General features: G+C 59.8%; 1 protein-coding gene across 1 annotated transcript in view; it reads right to left on the reverse strand.

The window, feature by feature from the left end:
* Positions 1–4,193: 4,193 nt before the first annotated feature.
* The window catches only part of CACNA1S (calcium voltage-gated channel subunit alpha1 S), a gene marked incomplete at its 5' end in the record, with an annotated part of 59,870 nt that continues 48,772 nt past the window's right edge, over positions 4,194–15,291 (reverse strand). The window contains 15 exon segments of the mRNA NM_001101720.1: positions 4,194–4,682; positions 4,790–4,933; positions 5,160–5,251; positions 5,873–5,958; positions 7,067–7,317; positions 8,012–8,140; positions 9,648–9,772; positions 10,057–10,158; positions 10,904–11,006; positions 11,243–11,339; positions 12,442–12,569; positions 13,540–13,699; positions 14,226–14,317; positions 14,629–14,694; positions 14,856–14,984. Of these exon segments, the coding sequence (NP_001095190.1) occupies positions 4,431–4,682; positions 4,790–4,933; positions 5,160–5,251; positions 5,873–5,958; positions 7,067–7,317; positions 8,012–8,140; positions 9,648–9,772; positions 10,057–10,158; positions 10,904–11,006; positions 11,243–11,339; positions 12,442–12,569; positions 13,540–13,699; positions 14,226–14,317; positions 14,629–14,694; positions 14,856–14,984 (1,956 nt within the window). The 3' untranslated portion in view covers positions 4,194–4,430.

Genomic DNA, 15,291 nt, shown 5'->3' on the forward strand with positions numbered 1-15,291 from the left:
GACCCTCACCAGCTAGTGTCTGACAACACAAATCAACTTGACCTTGACCAAATGACGGGCCCTTACATTGTTGCCTCACTTCTTTCCATAGCGATAGAAGTGGGCATCGTCCCCCCATTTTACAGCAGGAGGAACACAAACCCAGGAGGCTCCGGTGACTCGTGGAGTGTCGCTCAGCGTGGAGGCAGAGCCTGGGGTTCAGACCCACAGCGCGTGGCTCCCAGGGCTCTGCTCCGGCCACCTTGCAGGGAGCTGTGTGCGCCAACCCCTTGGAGCAGGAACTGCCATAGGTTAGCACTTTATACGCGATAGGTGTTAACATAAGATGCTCAGGCCCCTCTTGGGAGTTGAGACACCCTTGTTAGAACCTCACAGACGAGGAAGCACTTTCACCTAAGTCCCACATCATCTCACCTCCGTGGGGGTGAGTCTAGTGGGTGGGTGACAGTGTGAGTGGCTGCAGGTGACAGCTGTGGTGTCCAGAGGCAGACCTCCTCCTCCTGCTTCCCTTTGACCCAGATGCACAGCCAGGGTGGCAGAGGCCTCAGAGCTGAACCGATGAAGCTGGGTGCTGAGCCTGCTGCGGGCAGGGTCCACGCCTTTGATCTCTTTCCCAAGTGTGTTACTTGTTACTGCTTTCCCAAGCAGTTACTGGGGCCAGCGTTGCGGCGCAGTGGGGTAAGTCACCCAATATGGGTGCCAGTTCCAGTACGACTGTTATACTTCTGATCCAGCTCCCTGATAACAGCCTGGGAAAGCAGCGGAAGACGGCCTGAGTGCTCAGGCCCCTGTCACCCATGTAGGGGACCCGAATGATGGAGTTCAGGTTCCAGGCTTCAGCCTGGCCCAGCCCTGGCTGCTGCAGCCATTTGGATGGAAGATCTCTCTCCCTCTGTCTTTCCCTCTTTGTAACTCTTTCAAATTAATGAATAAAAATTTTTTTTTTTAATGAGCAGTTACTGAGTCCCCAAGGAGAGCTGAACGGTACTCAGGCTGGAGGGACAACTGTGGACAAGGTGGACAGCTCCTGTTCTCACGGCACTCAGGGCCAGCTGGCCAGCAGGGACAGCGTGGTCACACCCCTGCGGTCATGGGTGACATGGAGCACAGACTCCCGGGCCAGGCTGCAGGGAGTGTGCAGCTGTGCAGGAGAGGCTCAGAAGTTTCCAGAGGGAACCACACGTTTCCGCTCAGCACTGGGAACAGCTCCCTTCATCTCGGGTGAGCCTAGGGTGGAGCTGGAGGAGGCCTGTGAACAGAGGCAGGGCTTGTCCGCTGCTCTGAGGGCTTGGGGTATCTGTAAGGTTTCTATTTAATTTTTATTTATTTATATTCAGTTGATTTGAAAGGCACATACACACACAGATCTTCCAGACACTGATTTGCTCCTCAAATGCACACAACAGTCAGGATTAAGCCAGGCCCTGACCCGGAGTCCAGGACTCCATCTGGGTCTTCCATGTGGGTGGCAGGTATCGGAGTATTTGAGCTGTCACTTGCTGCTCCCCAGGGTACATGTGAGCAGGAAGCTGGACTGGAAGCAGAGGAGTTGGGACCCAAAGCAGCTCTTAGATATGGAAGGTGGGCAACTCGAGTAGCATCCTAACCACCATACCAAACACCCCCTGCCCCCCAAATGCACACACACTCATGCACACGCATGCATACACTCACATGTGTACACACACACACGTGCACACATGTGCACACACATATATGCACACACTCACACACTTTAAGGGTTTTAAGCAAGAAAATAAGGGCATAGATTTCTCCAAAGATTGGAGACAGGCTAGAAAGAAAACAGAGGAGGGGGCTGGCAGGCCAGGTCAGAGACTGCTGCAGCAGTGTGTCAGGTGAGTGGCTGTGAGGTGAGAGGAGGGGAGGGGAGGTAGATGTGCGCAGTCTTCAGGAGGGGCTCGGTGAGGGACATGGTCAAGGCCAACACTCTGACCTCTGGTTTGATGAAGAGTGGGCTTCCCTAAGACCAGCAATCCAGAGGAGTAGCAGCTGTAGGGAAAGAAAGCAAGTTCACATGTGGACAAGTGAACTGGAGGCAGGTGGGGTGTGTAGGCAGAGTTGGCTACGAAGGGTAGGACACGGAGCTTTGGAGTTCAGGCAAGATTCAGACTGGAGATAGGAATTGGAGAATTATCAGCACATGACTGCAATGGAGAGATGAGCATGGCCAAGGTCAGCCAGTGGGAGTCACCGAGTGAGAAGACAGGGTCAAGGAGACAGAATGCTCCTGAGTGGCAGGGAGGCCCCGGAGGACTCACAGGGAAGCTTCAAGCAGAGCCCTTGAGAGCTACGAGGAAACTCAGGAGGTCAGAGACTTGGGGAGAATTTCACGAGGGGCGGGGCACAAACTGTGCCCAATACTGCTTAGAAGTCAAGCAAGGCGGGATTTAAAGGGCAGCAAGACTGTGATGTTGGCCAGCATGATTTCAGAAAAGCAGTGGAGCAGAAGGCAGACTGCACGGAGATGAGAGGCAGGAAGCAGAAATAGAAGTGTAGACACTCAGGGAAGAAATCTGGTCCTTGGTAACAGAGAGATGATAGATGACAGATTGTTCATGGGTGGATATATAGATCAGAGAGATCGAAATAGAGAAATATAGAGACAGATTATAGATGGATGCATAGATGATGGTATGGGTGAATGGAGACAGTATAGATGGATGGATAATGGCTAGGTGAGAGATGATGGGTAGCTAGACTGATTATAACACACAGATTTTAGATGGATGGGTGAGGAAGATGGATGGATGGATAGATAGAGAGGTGGCAGGGTTATGCTACTAAGATGGAAGTAGCTGGAATGTGTTATGTGCACATACAAGGAGCCAGGACAGGGACAAGGGTGTACTGATTGGAGCAGAATTTGAGGAGCTGGGCTGGCACTGTGGTGCAGAATGTTAAGCCGCTGTCTGCAGTGCAAGCATCCCATATGGGTGCCAGTTTGAGTACTGGTTGCTCCACTTCCAATCCAGCTCCCTGCTAATGCACATGGCAATTCAGTGGAAGATGGACCAGGTCCTTGGGCTCCTGTACCCACACGGGCGACCCAGAGGAAGCTCCTGGCTCCTGGTTTCAGCCTGGCCCGGCCCCAGCCGTTGTGATCATTTGGAGAGCGAAGCAGCGGATGGAAGATCTCTCTGTCTCTGTCTCTCTCTGTAACTCTGCCTTTCCAATAAATAAATAAATCAGAGAGAGAGAGAGAGAGAGAGAGAGAGAGAGAGAGGGAGAGAGAGAGAGAGAGGGAGCTGGGGGAGGAAAGACCTGGCTTCCACTGGCCAGGAGGGAAGGAGCGGCGAGAGAGCAGAGGCAGGCAGGTGCATCTGTGTGGTGGGAGGAGCTGTGAGCTGTGGGAGGGCCTTCTGCTGCTTCGTTTCTCTGAGAGGGAGGAGCAAGGTGAGCTGCTGGTGTTGAGGTCTGAGAGGAGATGGGGTTGACGCAGCTACACGGATGGGACCAGGGAGCTCTGGGGCCCAGGTGGGGGAGGGGACCCGGCTGTGCAGGGCTCTCAGAGTGTGAGTGTCCCTGTGCTCTGACTTGCAGCCTGGGGCAGGGCCCAGAAGCCAAGAAGCCAGAGGCCATCCTGGTTACCACAGCAACGGCCACAGAGCCAAGTAGTGGCCGGGGGAGGAGGAGAGAGAATCCAGTGAGGTGGGGGCCCTGGGGCCCCACGTTGCCTCTCCCTGGCTTCTGTGCTTCCATTTCCTCGTCTTGAACACGGAGCCCATGAGGCCTCCCAAGGTTTGGGTGTGACATAAGTACGAGTGAAGAGCCCGCATCACGTGTGCAGCCGGCTCCCTGGAGGCAGCACAGTTACTCATGGGAACGCTGTGGGGACGCGAGGAGCCGTGGAGCCCACAGGTCTTTGATACCCAGAACCACGAGCAGACGGCAGCTGAGGGCTCTGAGGGCTGTGCTAGCAGCGGACTCTGGCCAATGACTCACAGCCCCAGCTTCTAATAACGCTACATATGGTATGATCCCGATGGGACCAGGGCTGCTCGGCTCTGCCAGTGGACCTGGCCGTGGGCTTCCAGGAGAGCCCGTGCCCTGCACAGTAGGTCGCCCTCTGTCTCGCACAGTGGAAGACCCCACGTGGCCGGTGGGCAGGGCTCCTGGGGAGGGGAAGAGTGAGGACAGAGGAACCCACAAAGAAGACAAGCAGAGGGCACGTGCCAGTGCCACAGACCTAGAGACTTTAATGTCCTGCTGGGGAGTGGCACTGACCAGGCCTTTCTGGATGCTTTAGAATCATGCCTCTTGCTGGCCAGGGGAGGCTCCTGGCTTCCTGGTGCGGTTCCAGACCGCCCCAGCTCAGCAGGAGGGCTGAGACAGAGGGAGGCTGCCATGCAGGGCTGAGCTTCTGCACGCACTGTCCCCCTCGCCTTGGTCATGTGGACACTGCACAGCCATCACGGCCTGGGAGGAATAAGGGTTTCCTGGGAGCCCTGGACCTGGTCAAGGCTGCCCAGGGAGGACCTGCGGCTCAGGCTTCCCGGGACACTGGCCATGCCCTGGACGGACTCTCGCTCTTTCAGTAGCTCTGTGGCTGCGACCTCTACTTCCTCCGGTTCCATCTGACAGGCGTCTACCAGGGCCTGGCTTGTTGCCATGACGAAGCCAGCATCAGCTGCCAAGGTGTCCAGGCCCCCTCGAACCAGAGCCTGCAGGGAGGACAGGGGGCCGGGTGGGGCTGGGCCATGCCCTCCAGGCCAGGCTGTCCCAGGGCTAACCTCAACGCAGCCCCTGCTCCGACCCAGCCCTGTCTCACCTCTTGGATCAGCAGAGCTGTAGCAGGAGCCGGGCGCCTGGGGGTGCTCCCCTCGGAGCTCCTCCTCTGGGGTGCTTCGTCTTGCAGAGACCCTGTCAGGGAGGTCCTCCTCTGCCCGCGCTCTGGGGGATCTGTGCTAGGCTGCTGTTCACAAGTGCACAAAAGCAAAGACCCCAAGAGGAATGCTGGAGCCCACAGGTCCTGTGAAATTCCAGCTTATCTGAGGGAGCCTCAGCCCACACCCACAGAAAAGAGGGACCCAGGAACACCGATCACTGCATGATTGATGGGCAAGTTGCTGCCAGGTCCCACCCCTGCCACAGCTCGGGGTCTCTGTGTGGAGCCCCCTCCCAGGCCTTGGCCCCGTTACCTGGCAGGGGGCAGGAGGTGCCTGGTTGATGGGCATTCCCGGCTGGACCAGCTGCCCATTCAGTTTTCCAGCACAGGGCTTGCTGTGAGGTCCTGTGGGCAAGATGGGGCCAGGACGAGGGGGCTGTGACTCCTGCCAGGAGCCCCCCAGCCCACAGAGCCCACAGAGCCTCAGGGGTTGCAGAGAGCAGTCGTGTCACGGGCCCCCACCAGCTCCAGGCCAGGCAGAACTGCCCCGACTCTCCTGCTTCTGTCCTCGTGGGGTTGGGAGGGGCCGAGCTGTCCGGTGCGTCTGTGGACGCATGTGTGGAAGTGCATGTATGTGGGGGGGCCGGGGGAGGTACCTTTATTGCTGGTGAACCCCAGCATCCTTAGGGCTCCCATTGTCACACAGCAGTCTGGGGGACTGCCAGCCCATCTGCTGTCAGTGTGCCCAGGAGCTGCCCCTCTGGGGTGTCAGAGGGAAGGGGCCTCCCACACTAGGCTGGTGAAGGGGGTGGAGGCAAGTTTCCCAGCAGGCCTCTGGAAGCCCTTCTAATATGCACATGCTACCCTCCCCCACCTCGCTCGGCCATTGGCCGCTTCTCCACCTGCACGAAGAGCGGGCTCTGACAGCTTTCCCATTGCAGGAGCCCAGCTGCTTCCCTCCCAGAATCTAAGAGCAGCACCCTCTGGGAGAAGTCTCAGCTGCTTGGGTGCACAGGGAGGACTGACCCAGGGCCCTGTGGGAGTGGCTGAGGGCTCCTCGTCCGGCAGCCGGTGTCTCCGCCTCTCCCGGGAACTCCCTTTCACAGTGGACGCTGAAATGGAAGCAAGGCCGGGTGAAGCGGAGCAGCCTGCCGGCTCTCCTGAACCCCCGAGGCCACAAACACCCCTCTCCTCGGGAGTCTGCACCCATCAGCACGCAGTGGCTCCAGGGCTGTCACTCGCACCCCGGGGCCCCAGCCAGCCCTGACTCTTGGGAGAGAAGCCAAAGGCATGCCTGCCTCCTTCCCGATCCTTCCTGTGCCCTGGTCATCTTCCCAGACCACCTGCAGCCTCACCGCTGGGCACCCGTCCTGGACAAGCGGCAGCTGTGTCCCTGCTCCAGGGGCTGCGCAGGGCCTAGGCGTTGGGACTGTTGAGAGCCCCACCCCCAGCCCCGATGTGTACCTCGTGCAGCAGAGGCTGAGAACCGTGCTGGGTCTTAGCAGCTCTGGTGGCTGGGACCCCCCTGTATGACCAGGACCCCTAACCTCTGCGATTGTGTGGCCACTGTTGTAACACACATAGCCTATCCCTTCAAAAGCAGCCCAGGCCTGCTGCTGCTGTCTCTCCGTGGAGCCGGCACCATGGTGACCCAAAGCGGGCATGTGGGCTGAACTCAAGGGGTCCCTCTGACTCCAGGGACAGCAGGCAGCTCTGGCCTCAGCCAGCAGCTGCTCGCCTGGCCTCTCCCTGTGTTCCCGTTCCTGACGCCTGGGACTTGGCCTTTCCAGGCTGGGGGACCTCCCAGCAGCCGGCCTCCCGTCCAGAACAGAAGGTCTGCCTGGAGCCAGCTCCCAGCCTGCCTTTCACAGGTCAGCTTTAGCCTGAGACGGGCACCACCCCCAGCACGGTCTTTCTGAACCCCGAATGCAGTAACTGAGCCTTGTTGTCCACAGGTTTTGGGGGTATGTGCTGCAGGACAAAAACCCCAGACCCACACAGCAGGGGGCCAACGACATGAGGCTGCCACCTGCTGGCCAAAGGCATCTCAGCAGCCCAGCTGGCCTCTGGCGTTGAGGTGCGGGCTGGATCCCAAGGGCCACAGAAGATGTCTGACAATATTGGGGTGCTCCTTCCAAGTCAACTTGCAACCCTCGAAATTTGTCCTCCCAGTGCTGTCCCAGTAGTCCTACACTGAGGGCTGGCAGTCGCCACCACTACCTGGAAAACATCTGGTTGTTGCTATGGTTGCTGTTGCCATAGGCAACATTGGCATTGGCGTTGTTGGTATTGGCACGAGCGAGAGGGTTGGTTCTTGCGTCTTGAGGGAAGTCCTCCAAGAAGACAGGCGACTCAAGCTCTTCCATTTCTATCTCAGCAAACTGGAGCGGTCTTTGGTTGGCCATCACCGGGGGCAGGGAGTTGGTCCTTTCCAGGAAGGTGTCCACCTGGCCAAACAGGCCTCCGGTCCTCTAGGGCAAGGAGAACAGTGGTAGGAGAGGACACCAGGGCCAGGGCTGAGAGCAGGGGCTGCACCGGGGCTGTTGCCTGGGAACAAGCCCGCGAGGTTGGAGGAGATCGGACGGGGCAGTGAGAGCAGGAGGGAATCCTGACACCCAGGAAGTCCTTGATCTGATACTCCAGGCTGGATACACCTAAGGGACCCTGCCAGGGACACAGCCATCCAGATGGGGAAATGGATGGAGGGAGCACTGAACGGCAGTGTGCAGAGCCGGCTCCCGGCTCCCCTCTGAGACTAACTTACTATGCATATTAGCATCCCACGCCATCTCTTTGGGCCCCCATTTCCAAGAAGGTTTCCCGAGGTGGCCACGGAGGGCCTTCCAGCTCTGATGTGCTGAGAAACCCCGGACAGAGCCAGGGGATGGAGACTGCAAGCAGGGGGTGCACTTGACCATGGAGGGCCTCGGGCCGTGGCTGGTTGGCTGGGGCTTGTGGGGAGAAGATGGGGAGGGGCCTGGCGGGGGTAGGGTGGGTGGAAGGTGTTCTGTGTTTGGCACCTCGCGGAGGCGGCTTTGTCTCTGACCCCGAGTCCTGGGAGAGGCAGTGGACGGGGACCTCCTCTTCCCCGACGGGCTCCTCTTCCCTGGGGGTTACGGCCTCTCGCTGCCAGGACCACCAGGAGTGGTCGCGGCCCTCACTCACCCGGAAGATCCTCTCCTCCATCGCAGCCTCCACCATGGCTCTCTCCAGCTCCTCCTCGGCGGTCAGGTCTCCTGAGATGGTGCGGCGGATCTCAGGGGCCGCCTCCTCCTCTATGGTCCGCAGCCCAGCCTGGGGATGGCAAAGCAGCCCGGGACCCCTCAGTCCAAGGGAGGAGACTGGACCCACTTCTCATGGCCTCACTCACTTCCCATCCCTGCCCGAGGGGCTCTGCTAAGGGCCCCCGTGCAGGCCCCACTCTCCCTCCTGGCTCCTTCACTGTCCCAGGGTCCTGTGAGGCCACTGGGCTCTGCTCTGGCCTCTCAGACAGTCCACGCCCTGTTGGTCCTCAAGGATTCTTCTCTTGAGCCCCTAGGCAGAGACTTCACAGACCCTTCCCAGGCCACCAGGCTGAGAAATCCTTGTACTCAGTGAGTCCTGCGTTGCGAGTGCCATTAGTGTGTATTTGGGAGCTGATCAACGTTCCTATCACCAGCTGTGGGACGGAGCAACATCGGTGTCCCCGAGGGTTTGCAATGGGAACACAGTGATTTCTGCGCTATTCCTACTCTGGATTTGCCAGGAAGGACACTCCTGGTGAAACCCGGATGAAGTCCGGGCATCAGATGGCAGTCACGTATCTGTGGTCATTTCCTGATTTGGGAGGTTGCAGTGTGGTTGTGCAGGGGAACACCCACGTGCAGGCGGGTGGGTGGAACATCACGTTGTAACTCCTTTCACGCGGTCCAGAAAAGTGCGCGGCTTGTGAAAGGACAAAGAGCTCCGGCATCAGAAGAGCAGTTGACGTCAATGTAAATTGTTAAAAGTAAAAGTAAATTGAGGGGCCGGTGCTGTGGCAAAGTGGGCTAAGCCTCCGCCTGCAGTGCCAGCATCCCATTTGGCACCGGTTCGAGACCCGGCTGCTCCACTTCCGATCCAGCTCTCTGCTATGGCCTGGGAAAGCAGCATAGGATGGCCTAAGTCCTTAGGCTCCTGCACCACGTGGGAGACCTGGAAGAAGCTCCTGGCTCCTGGCTTCAGATTGGCACAGCTCCAGAGATTGCGGCCAATTGGGGAGTGAACCAGTAGATGGAAGACACTTCCCTCCCTCCCCCCACCCTCTGTAACTCTACCTCTCAAGTAAATAAACCTTAAAAAAAGTTGAAGTCAATGTTTAGACACGTGGTCCAAATGCAAGTCCACTTTTCAGCTTACAAATTGTGTGCTTACCAGTGAACGTGAAAAATAGAAATAAAAAAAAAAAACTGGTGAGATTAAAACAAAGTTCCGAAGTTTTCTTTCCACACTCAAAGGAGTGTTTTAAGCAGTGCCTGGGGGGATCTCCCTTCTTTGGAGACCACCGCTCTTATCTAACTTGTCTCTCCTTTGCACGAATCCTACTGTCTGTGGTCCCACCTGCTGGACACAAGGGGCTCTGGTTCTTCTCTTGCATCTGAGCCCCTTCCACCGGGGGCCATTCAGAACTGCCCCCACCCCTTTCCTCGCTCCTGGGGGCTCTCTTCTGCCCTCTATGCCTCCTCCCCGGGCCCTCAAGGTCACAGACAGGAAACTAGAGGCGGGAGAACTGGCTCACTGCAGGGAGGGGGAGTCCCTTGGACTTGACCTGGATTGGGCTCACCTGGATCTGCACGGTGTCCTTCTTGGGCCGATACCCATAATATTCCTCCTGGCGCTTCATGAACTTCCGGAAGTGCTCCTGGATGAGGAATGTGGCGTAGAACTTCCCCACGGTCACCTCGTCATCTGCAGAGCAGCCAACAAGAAACGTCCTGAGGACCAACGGGACTCTGACGCTGGATTCAGGGTAGGAGCCAGGTGGTGCTGGGCCCAGCCCCCAGGCCGTCCCTTGTCTTCCAACGTGGTCAGCGGGCACTTTCCACCCTGAGGCTGGGGGAGGCCCTGCTGGATGCCCACATGGTCTACCTAAGGTGTTTACAGAGGGTTGGAGCTATTCCCAGAATCCCATGCAGCTCCTTGCCCGCCTCCGTGATGGCTCCTGGACCCTGGTCTCCCAGAGCAGCACCTGCCTCCTATGGGAGGGATGACCTGGTCCAGTAGCTTCATGCTGGTTCTCTTCCAGATCTTCTTGATGATGGCCCTCAGCTCCTCGTTGGCCTGCTCGAAGTTACCTGGGGCAGGGGAAAGCGAGAGCAGCCTCAGAGTCATCGGGCCGAGCCGCCTGCCCCGGCACGGGCTGAACCTCTCTCAGAGCCAGCCACACACTCAGCAGGCACCAGCTGAGTTTTCTTTCGCAACACCTGCTGGGCTGAGCACTGGAAACGGGGGGAAAGACCTCACTGCCTCTCCGAGGCAGCCTGGCCCTCAGATCACGCACTTCTTCCCCCTGTACTTACTCCGGGGCTCAGAGGGGCGGGCTTTGGAGGCTGTCACACCTGCTCTCCTCCCCCAAACCTTCAACTCCCTGCGCCCAGTATTCCTCCACAGCCTTCCTGCAGCTCCCTACCCCATCCTCCTCCCCCTCCCCTCCAAGGATGGCCTGAGTCCAACACGGAGAGCTTACCCTGACTCCGCCCCCTTGCTCTCACCACAAGACCTGCAGGCTTAGCCCATCAGCTTGCCCACTGCCCCCTGCGTCCTCTGCTCCCGCCGAGAACCAACCGCAGGGCACCCCACCCCTCGCTGACCACAGATACAGTGGGAGGAGCTGGGGGCAGCTCTCTTGCCCTGCAGAGAATTCTCAGGCTCTCTCTGAGCCACGAGGGATGCGAGGACTCTGGCCACAGCCTGGGGTCCTGCCTCTGTATCTTTCTTGCTCTTGGTTCCAGCCTTTAGCTCTGCGGACCTGGCAGAGGCTGGGCCGGAAAACATCCCCTGGGACAAGGGAGTGTGCCCCCTCCCCGGGAAGGCCCTCACCTTCTGTCTTGATCTTGAGGGCCGTGCGCACCAGGGCAAAGAGCGTGGCATTGAAGGTGACCGTGCCGTCACTGTTCAGGGGCATGTTCATGCCCACCAGGCGCTGTGGGGGAGACGGGGGCTTGCTGTTGGGCTGTGACCCGGCCTGGGCGGATGGGTGCAGGCTGACCAGGACACCCTGCATGAGGAGCTGGAGTGATGAGGCTCTGGGGACTCAGGGAGGCACTTGGCTCCCCAGGGTATCACTGCTCTAAAGTGACTTACCCAGCAGGCTGCCCTGCCCAGGGCACCGGCCCCTCCTCCTCCCCCAGGACCACGCCTCCCCAGCTGCCCACTCACCTTACAGGCCACCCGGTGTGGACAGAACTTCCCGAAGCCCAGAGGGGGCTGGATCCTTCTCAGCAGGGTCACCACGTCCAGGTGCTTGATTCGCCCCCTGCAGGAGGACACAGAGACTTGGACACGGGGCAGTGCCACCCAGACCTGCGGCCCTGCTCCAAGGCTGGGCGAAGGGGCAGGGAGCTGGGGACAGGGAACAACACGCCCTGTCCACCCAGCCATCTGGGTGCTGGAAGCCCAGCTGCCTTTCCAAAGAAGCCGCAGTGTGGGGGCTCCCCACCAGAAATGGGGTGCCCTCAGATGGAGGAATCTGTAGGCCTGGAATCTGGGGCTCCCTCTTCCCCATGGCTAGACCTCCCTTAGGTTGTGGCCATTCTGGTAGGGGGCTCTGAGGCTGTGCTAACAGGAGTAGAGGGTATGGATCAAGGGAGGTGGAAGCCCCCTTCCAGAGCTGGGCCAGGGCCGGAAACCACAGAGCTGAGCGACCCGGCAGGTCAGAGGGGCAGGCGTGGGTCCTTGGGGACAAGCAGCTTGGGAAGGTCCGGACGACTTCCTCTTTTCTCTGAAAGGGATGAAGCATTTCCTGGGGGAGGCAGGCCGGGGACACAGGTGCCAAGGGCACTGGGAAGATGTGCTGGACCTCGGCATCATCCCTGTCCAGCTGTGTGACCTAAGGCAGCTTATTCCACCTCTCTGAGCCTGGGTTTCCCTCTCCAGGGGACTGAGAACGTAGGAGGTGGTTGTAAGGATGAAATGACAGGATACCGGTGGTGCTAGCTAAGCACAGGGCCTGGCACCCAGGACCCCGTCCCCGAATGTGGCCTACTCCCCTTTCTAGGAAGAATGCGAGGGAGCCAGCTTTAACGTGCAGGCGTCTGCCCGGAGGATCGGGTTCATGGCAATGCAGATGGTGCCTGGGACTCTGCATTTTCCACAAGCGCAGCTCTTGTAGCCCACAGTGTCTGGTCAGGTACTGGGTTGCCCACTCCCAGGAGTGTCCAAGCAGAAGCTGGCTACCATTTCCCAAGGAAGTCAGGGGTCTTTCTGCCCTGAGGCTCTAAGTCTCTGACTGGGGGGAGGGGGCTTGGACAGAGGAAGGGAGGGGACAGTGGCTCCCTAAGGGAGAGTAGGACAGGGGTTAGGACACAGCGGTGACGGTTTGGGGAGGGCTCAGCACAGAGCCTTGAGGCTGTACTCACTTGGCCTCTGGGTCATACTCTGCCCAGATGGCCTTGAACTCGTCCAGGTGGTGAGGGCCCAGGATGGACCAGTCGCGTGTCAGGTAGTCAAAGTTGTCCATGATGACAGCCACGAAGAGGTTGATGATCTGCAGGTGGAGAAGCGTGGCAGGAAGGCAGGCGACACAGGGACAGGATGGGGGTGCGGGAGCGGTGCCCTGGGAGTGGGGCCAGAGCCTCTCCTTCTCTGGGGTCTACATTCCAGTTCTTCATGACCCCGTTCCCAGTGCAGGCAGCGCTGCGCCAAGCCCCCATGCTCACACACAGGCAGGGCCCTCCGCCCGGTGCAGCTGCAGGGTTTCATCCCACCTCAAGCATCTCACGGGAAGCTGCTCGAGTCTCTGCCTCCCACCCAACTCCAGCTAGAAAGGGGCTCCCCCCTCCTTGGGCCCCCTGGTCCATGCCCCGTTCTTGTGTTTGCCTTGCCTCCCAACACCGGGCACCCCTTAGGATTGCAAGGTTTGCTCATACACAGATTCCCCTTGCACCCCACGAGTTCCTGCAGGCCAGGACTGGGTCATGTTCCTCTTTGCATCCCCCACACCCAGCCCAGGGCCTGGCATGCCTCGGACACTCAGACCGTGGTTTTGAGCAAATATAAGAAAGAAAAAAGAGTGAAGGAGTGAGGGTCCACTGGATGCCTTCCTGGGCAAAGACAGCTGCCCTGGAGTCTACAAGACCTGGGCTATGTCACTAACCGCACTGAGGACCCCTTCTGGTACCCCAGTGCCAGAGTCCCAGCCTCCTCCTTGTCTTCTGTGGTCTGCCTAGGTGATGCGGCTTTGTAGGAAGCCCCTGCCCACTTAGGACGGAGCCTCATACAGCTCCTCTGATCACTGTCACTGACTGCTAATCAAATACAGGGAGGCAGACGGGAAACTTTTCGCAATCTCCCTGGAGCATGAAAAAGCACCCACAAAGCACAGCTGCACCCGGGATGAGCAGAACGAGGGGCAATCTAACCAGAATCTCCCGCGTTCCTGGGACACAGCCGGCGGCGGAGAGAAGGCAGGCTCCTCCCCAGGCGGCAGGCCCCCCACCCCCACCCCGGCTTCTCACCAGGAAGGCGCAGAGCATGTAGAAGCTGATGAAGTAGTAGTAGGCGAAGTTGGTGCCACACGTGTACTCCTCGCCCGGGGCGTAGTCTGACTCTGGGTCGCACAACTTCCCGTAGCTGCAGGCCAGCAGGATCTCTTGCCACGCCTCCCCTGTCGCACACCTGCAAGAGACAGGCTCCAGTCTGCTCCGGCTGGGCCCTACAGGAGGCCAGCGGGGCAGTGGTAGGGCGTGGGCCACAGGCAGCCGGAGGCAGGAGGAGAGAGGTCAGATGGCCAAGTTCACCGTGAAGCTTGGCCTCAGTTTCCCCTTTGCACTGCAGCCCCACTGCTCCGTCCCCACAGGTGCTACACGTAGGAGCTGACTTATAGCCAAGGGGCTGGTTGGCCGGAGGGGAAAAATCCATCCATGGAGGGAACAGCAAGAGAAAGCCCTGTGCTGTCCCAGGTGAGGCAGGGTCGGGGGGCCCCGAGGCCACCTCGGGAGGGACACTTGACCCCTGTCCTGCTGCAGGGGTCCAGGTTGGAGGGATAAGTGGCCGCAGGGGCCCAGAGCAGAGTGAGGAAGTGGGGCCCCGGCTCAGGAACACTTAAAGCCTTTGAGACGGTGACAGCTGAGCGGTAAGCCGAGCAGGGACCCCTCCGGGCCCAGGCCCTGCGTGCAGGGGACGCGGGGCGTGCGGCTCTTGCCTGAAGAGCAGCAGCACGGCCTGCGGGAAGGTCTGGAAGTTGTTGTTGCGGTTGATCTGGGTCCCGTCCACCAGGGCGATCTTTCCAAACATCTGTGAGGCACAAAGCACCCTGGCGCTGTGACCTGGACAAAAGCAGCCCCTGGGCGCCCCTCCTGTGGCCCTCTCCCGCCTGCTCCGCCCCCCCACCTCCCTTCAGCCCTACCTCCCCAGAACCTCCCCCGCCTTTCCGGCCACATCAGCCGTGGAGGCAGACACCCGGGATTCGCGTCTGGGGTGTGGGAAGTTCTTGAGTTTCTGTGCGTGCAGCACAGCCGTGTTCCCAGGAGCAAGCAGGCCACCAGTGTCAGGACTCTCAGACGGGAGTGGATCCAGGCCACCCAGCCCCTCCCGCCCCCACTCACCTGCATGCCGATGACGGCGTAGATGAAGAACAGCATGACGATGAGCAGGGCCACGTAGGGCAGGGCCTGTGGGGTCAGGAGGCGGCGTCAGCGCCAAGGCTCCACCCAGCGGCCCCCCTTCAGTTCGCCAGGGTCCTCTCCCCTGCCCTGGTCCCCAGGGAGCCACCCCCAGGAGGAGGAGGATGGTCCCGGGGGCCTGTGTGTGCAGAGTCCGCGCCGGCCAGCACCTGGAAGGACTTGATGAACGTCCACAGCAGCGTGCGCACGCCCTCGGCCCGACTCAGCAGCTTGATCAGCCTCATGACCCGGAACAGGCGGAAGAAGGCACTGGAGATGCGGGCGCTCTCGTCTGGGTCCTGCGGGGCGGCAGCCCCAGAGGTCAGTCTGGGGGCGTTCCTCCGGGGGGCAGGGGCAGGGCGGGCAAGGCGCCTTGTGCGTGGGGGCGTGTCGGTTGGCAGGAGGACGGCCCCAGCCGTCCACTAGCTCTGGGCCATCCTTGGGGTGAGCGCTCGGGGGCTGATCAGCTGGGAGCCGGGGTGGACGTGGGGCACCAAGCCGTGCGCTGAGCCCATGCTCGGGGCAGCAGCAGGGATTCCGCGGGGGGTGAGGCCGCTGCCAGCCTCTCTGGGGCCTCCTGCTCTTCTCACTTCCCCCTCAAACTGC

The sequence above is a fragment of the Oryctolagus cuniculus genome, chromosome 13 (genome assembly GCF_964237555.1).
Source record: "Oryctolagus cuniculus chromosome 13, mOryCun1.1, whole genome shotgun sequence".
NCBI classification, from domain to species: Eukaryota; Metazoa; Chordata; class Mammalia; order Lagomorpha; family Leporidae; genus Oryctolagus; species Oryctolagus cuniculus.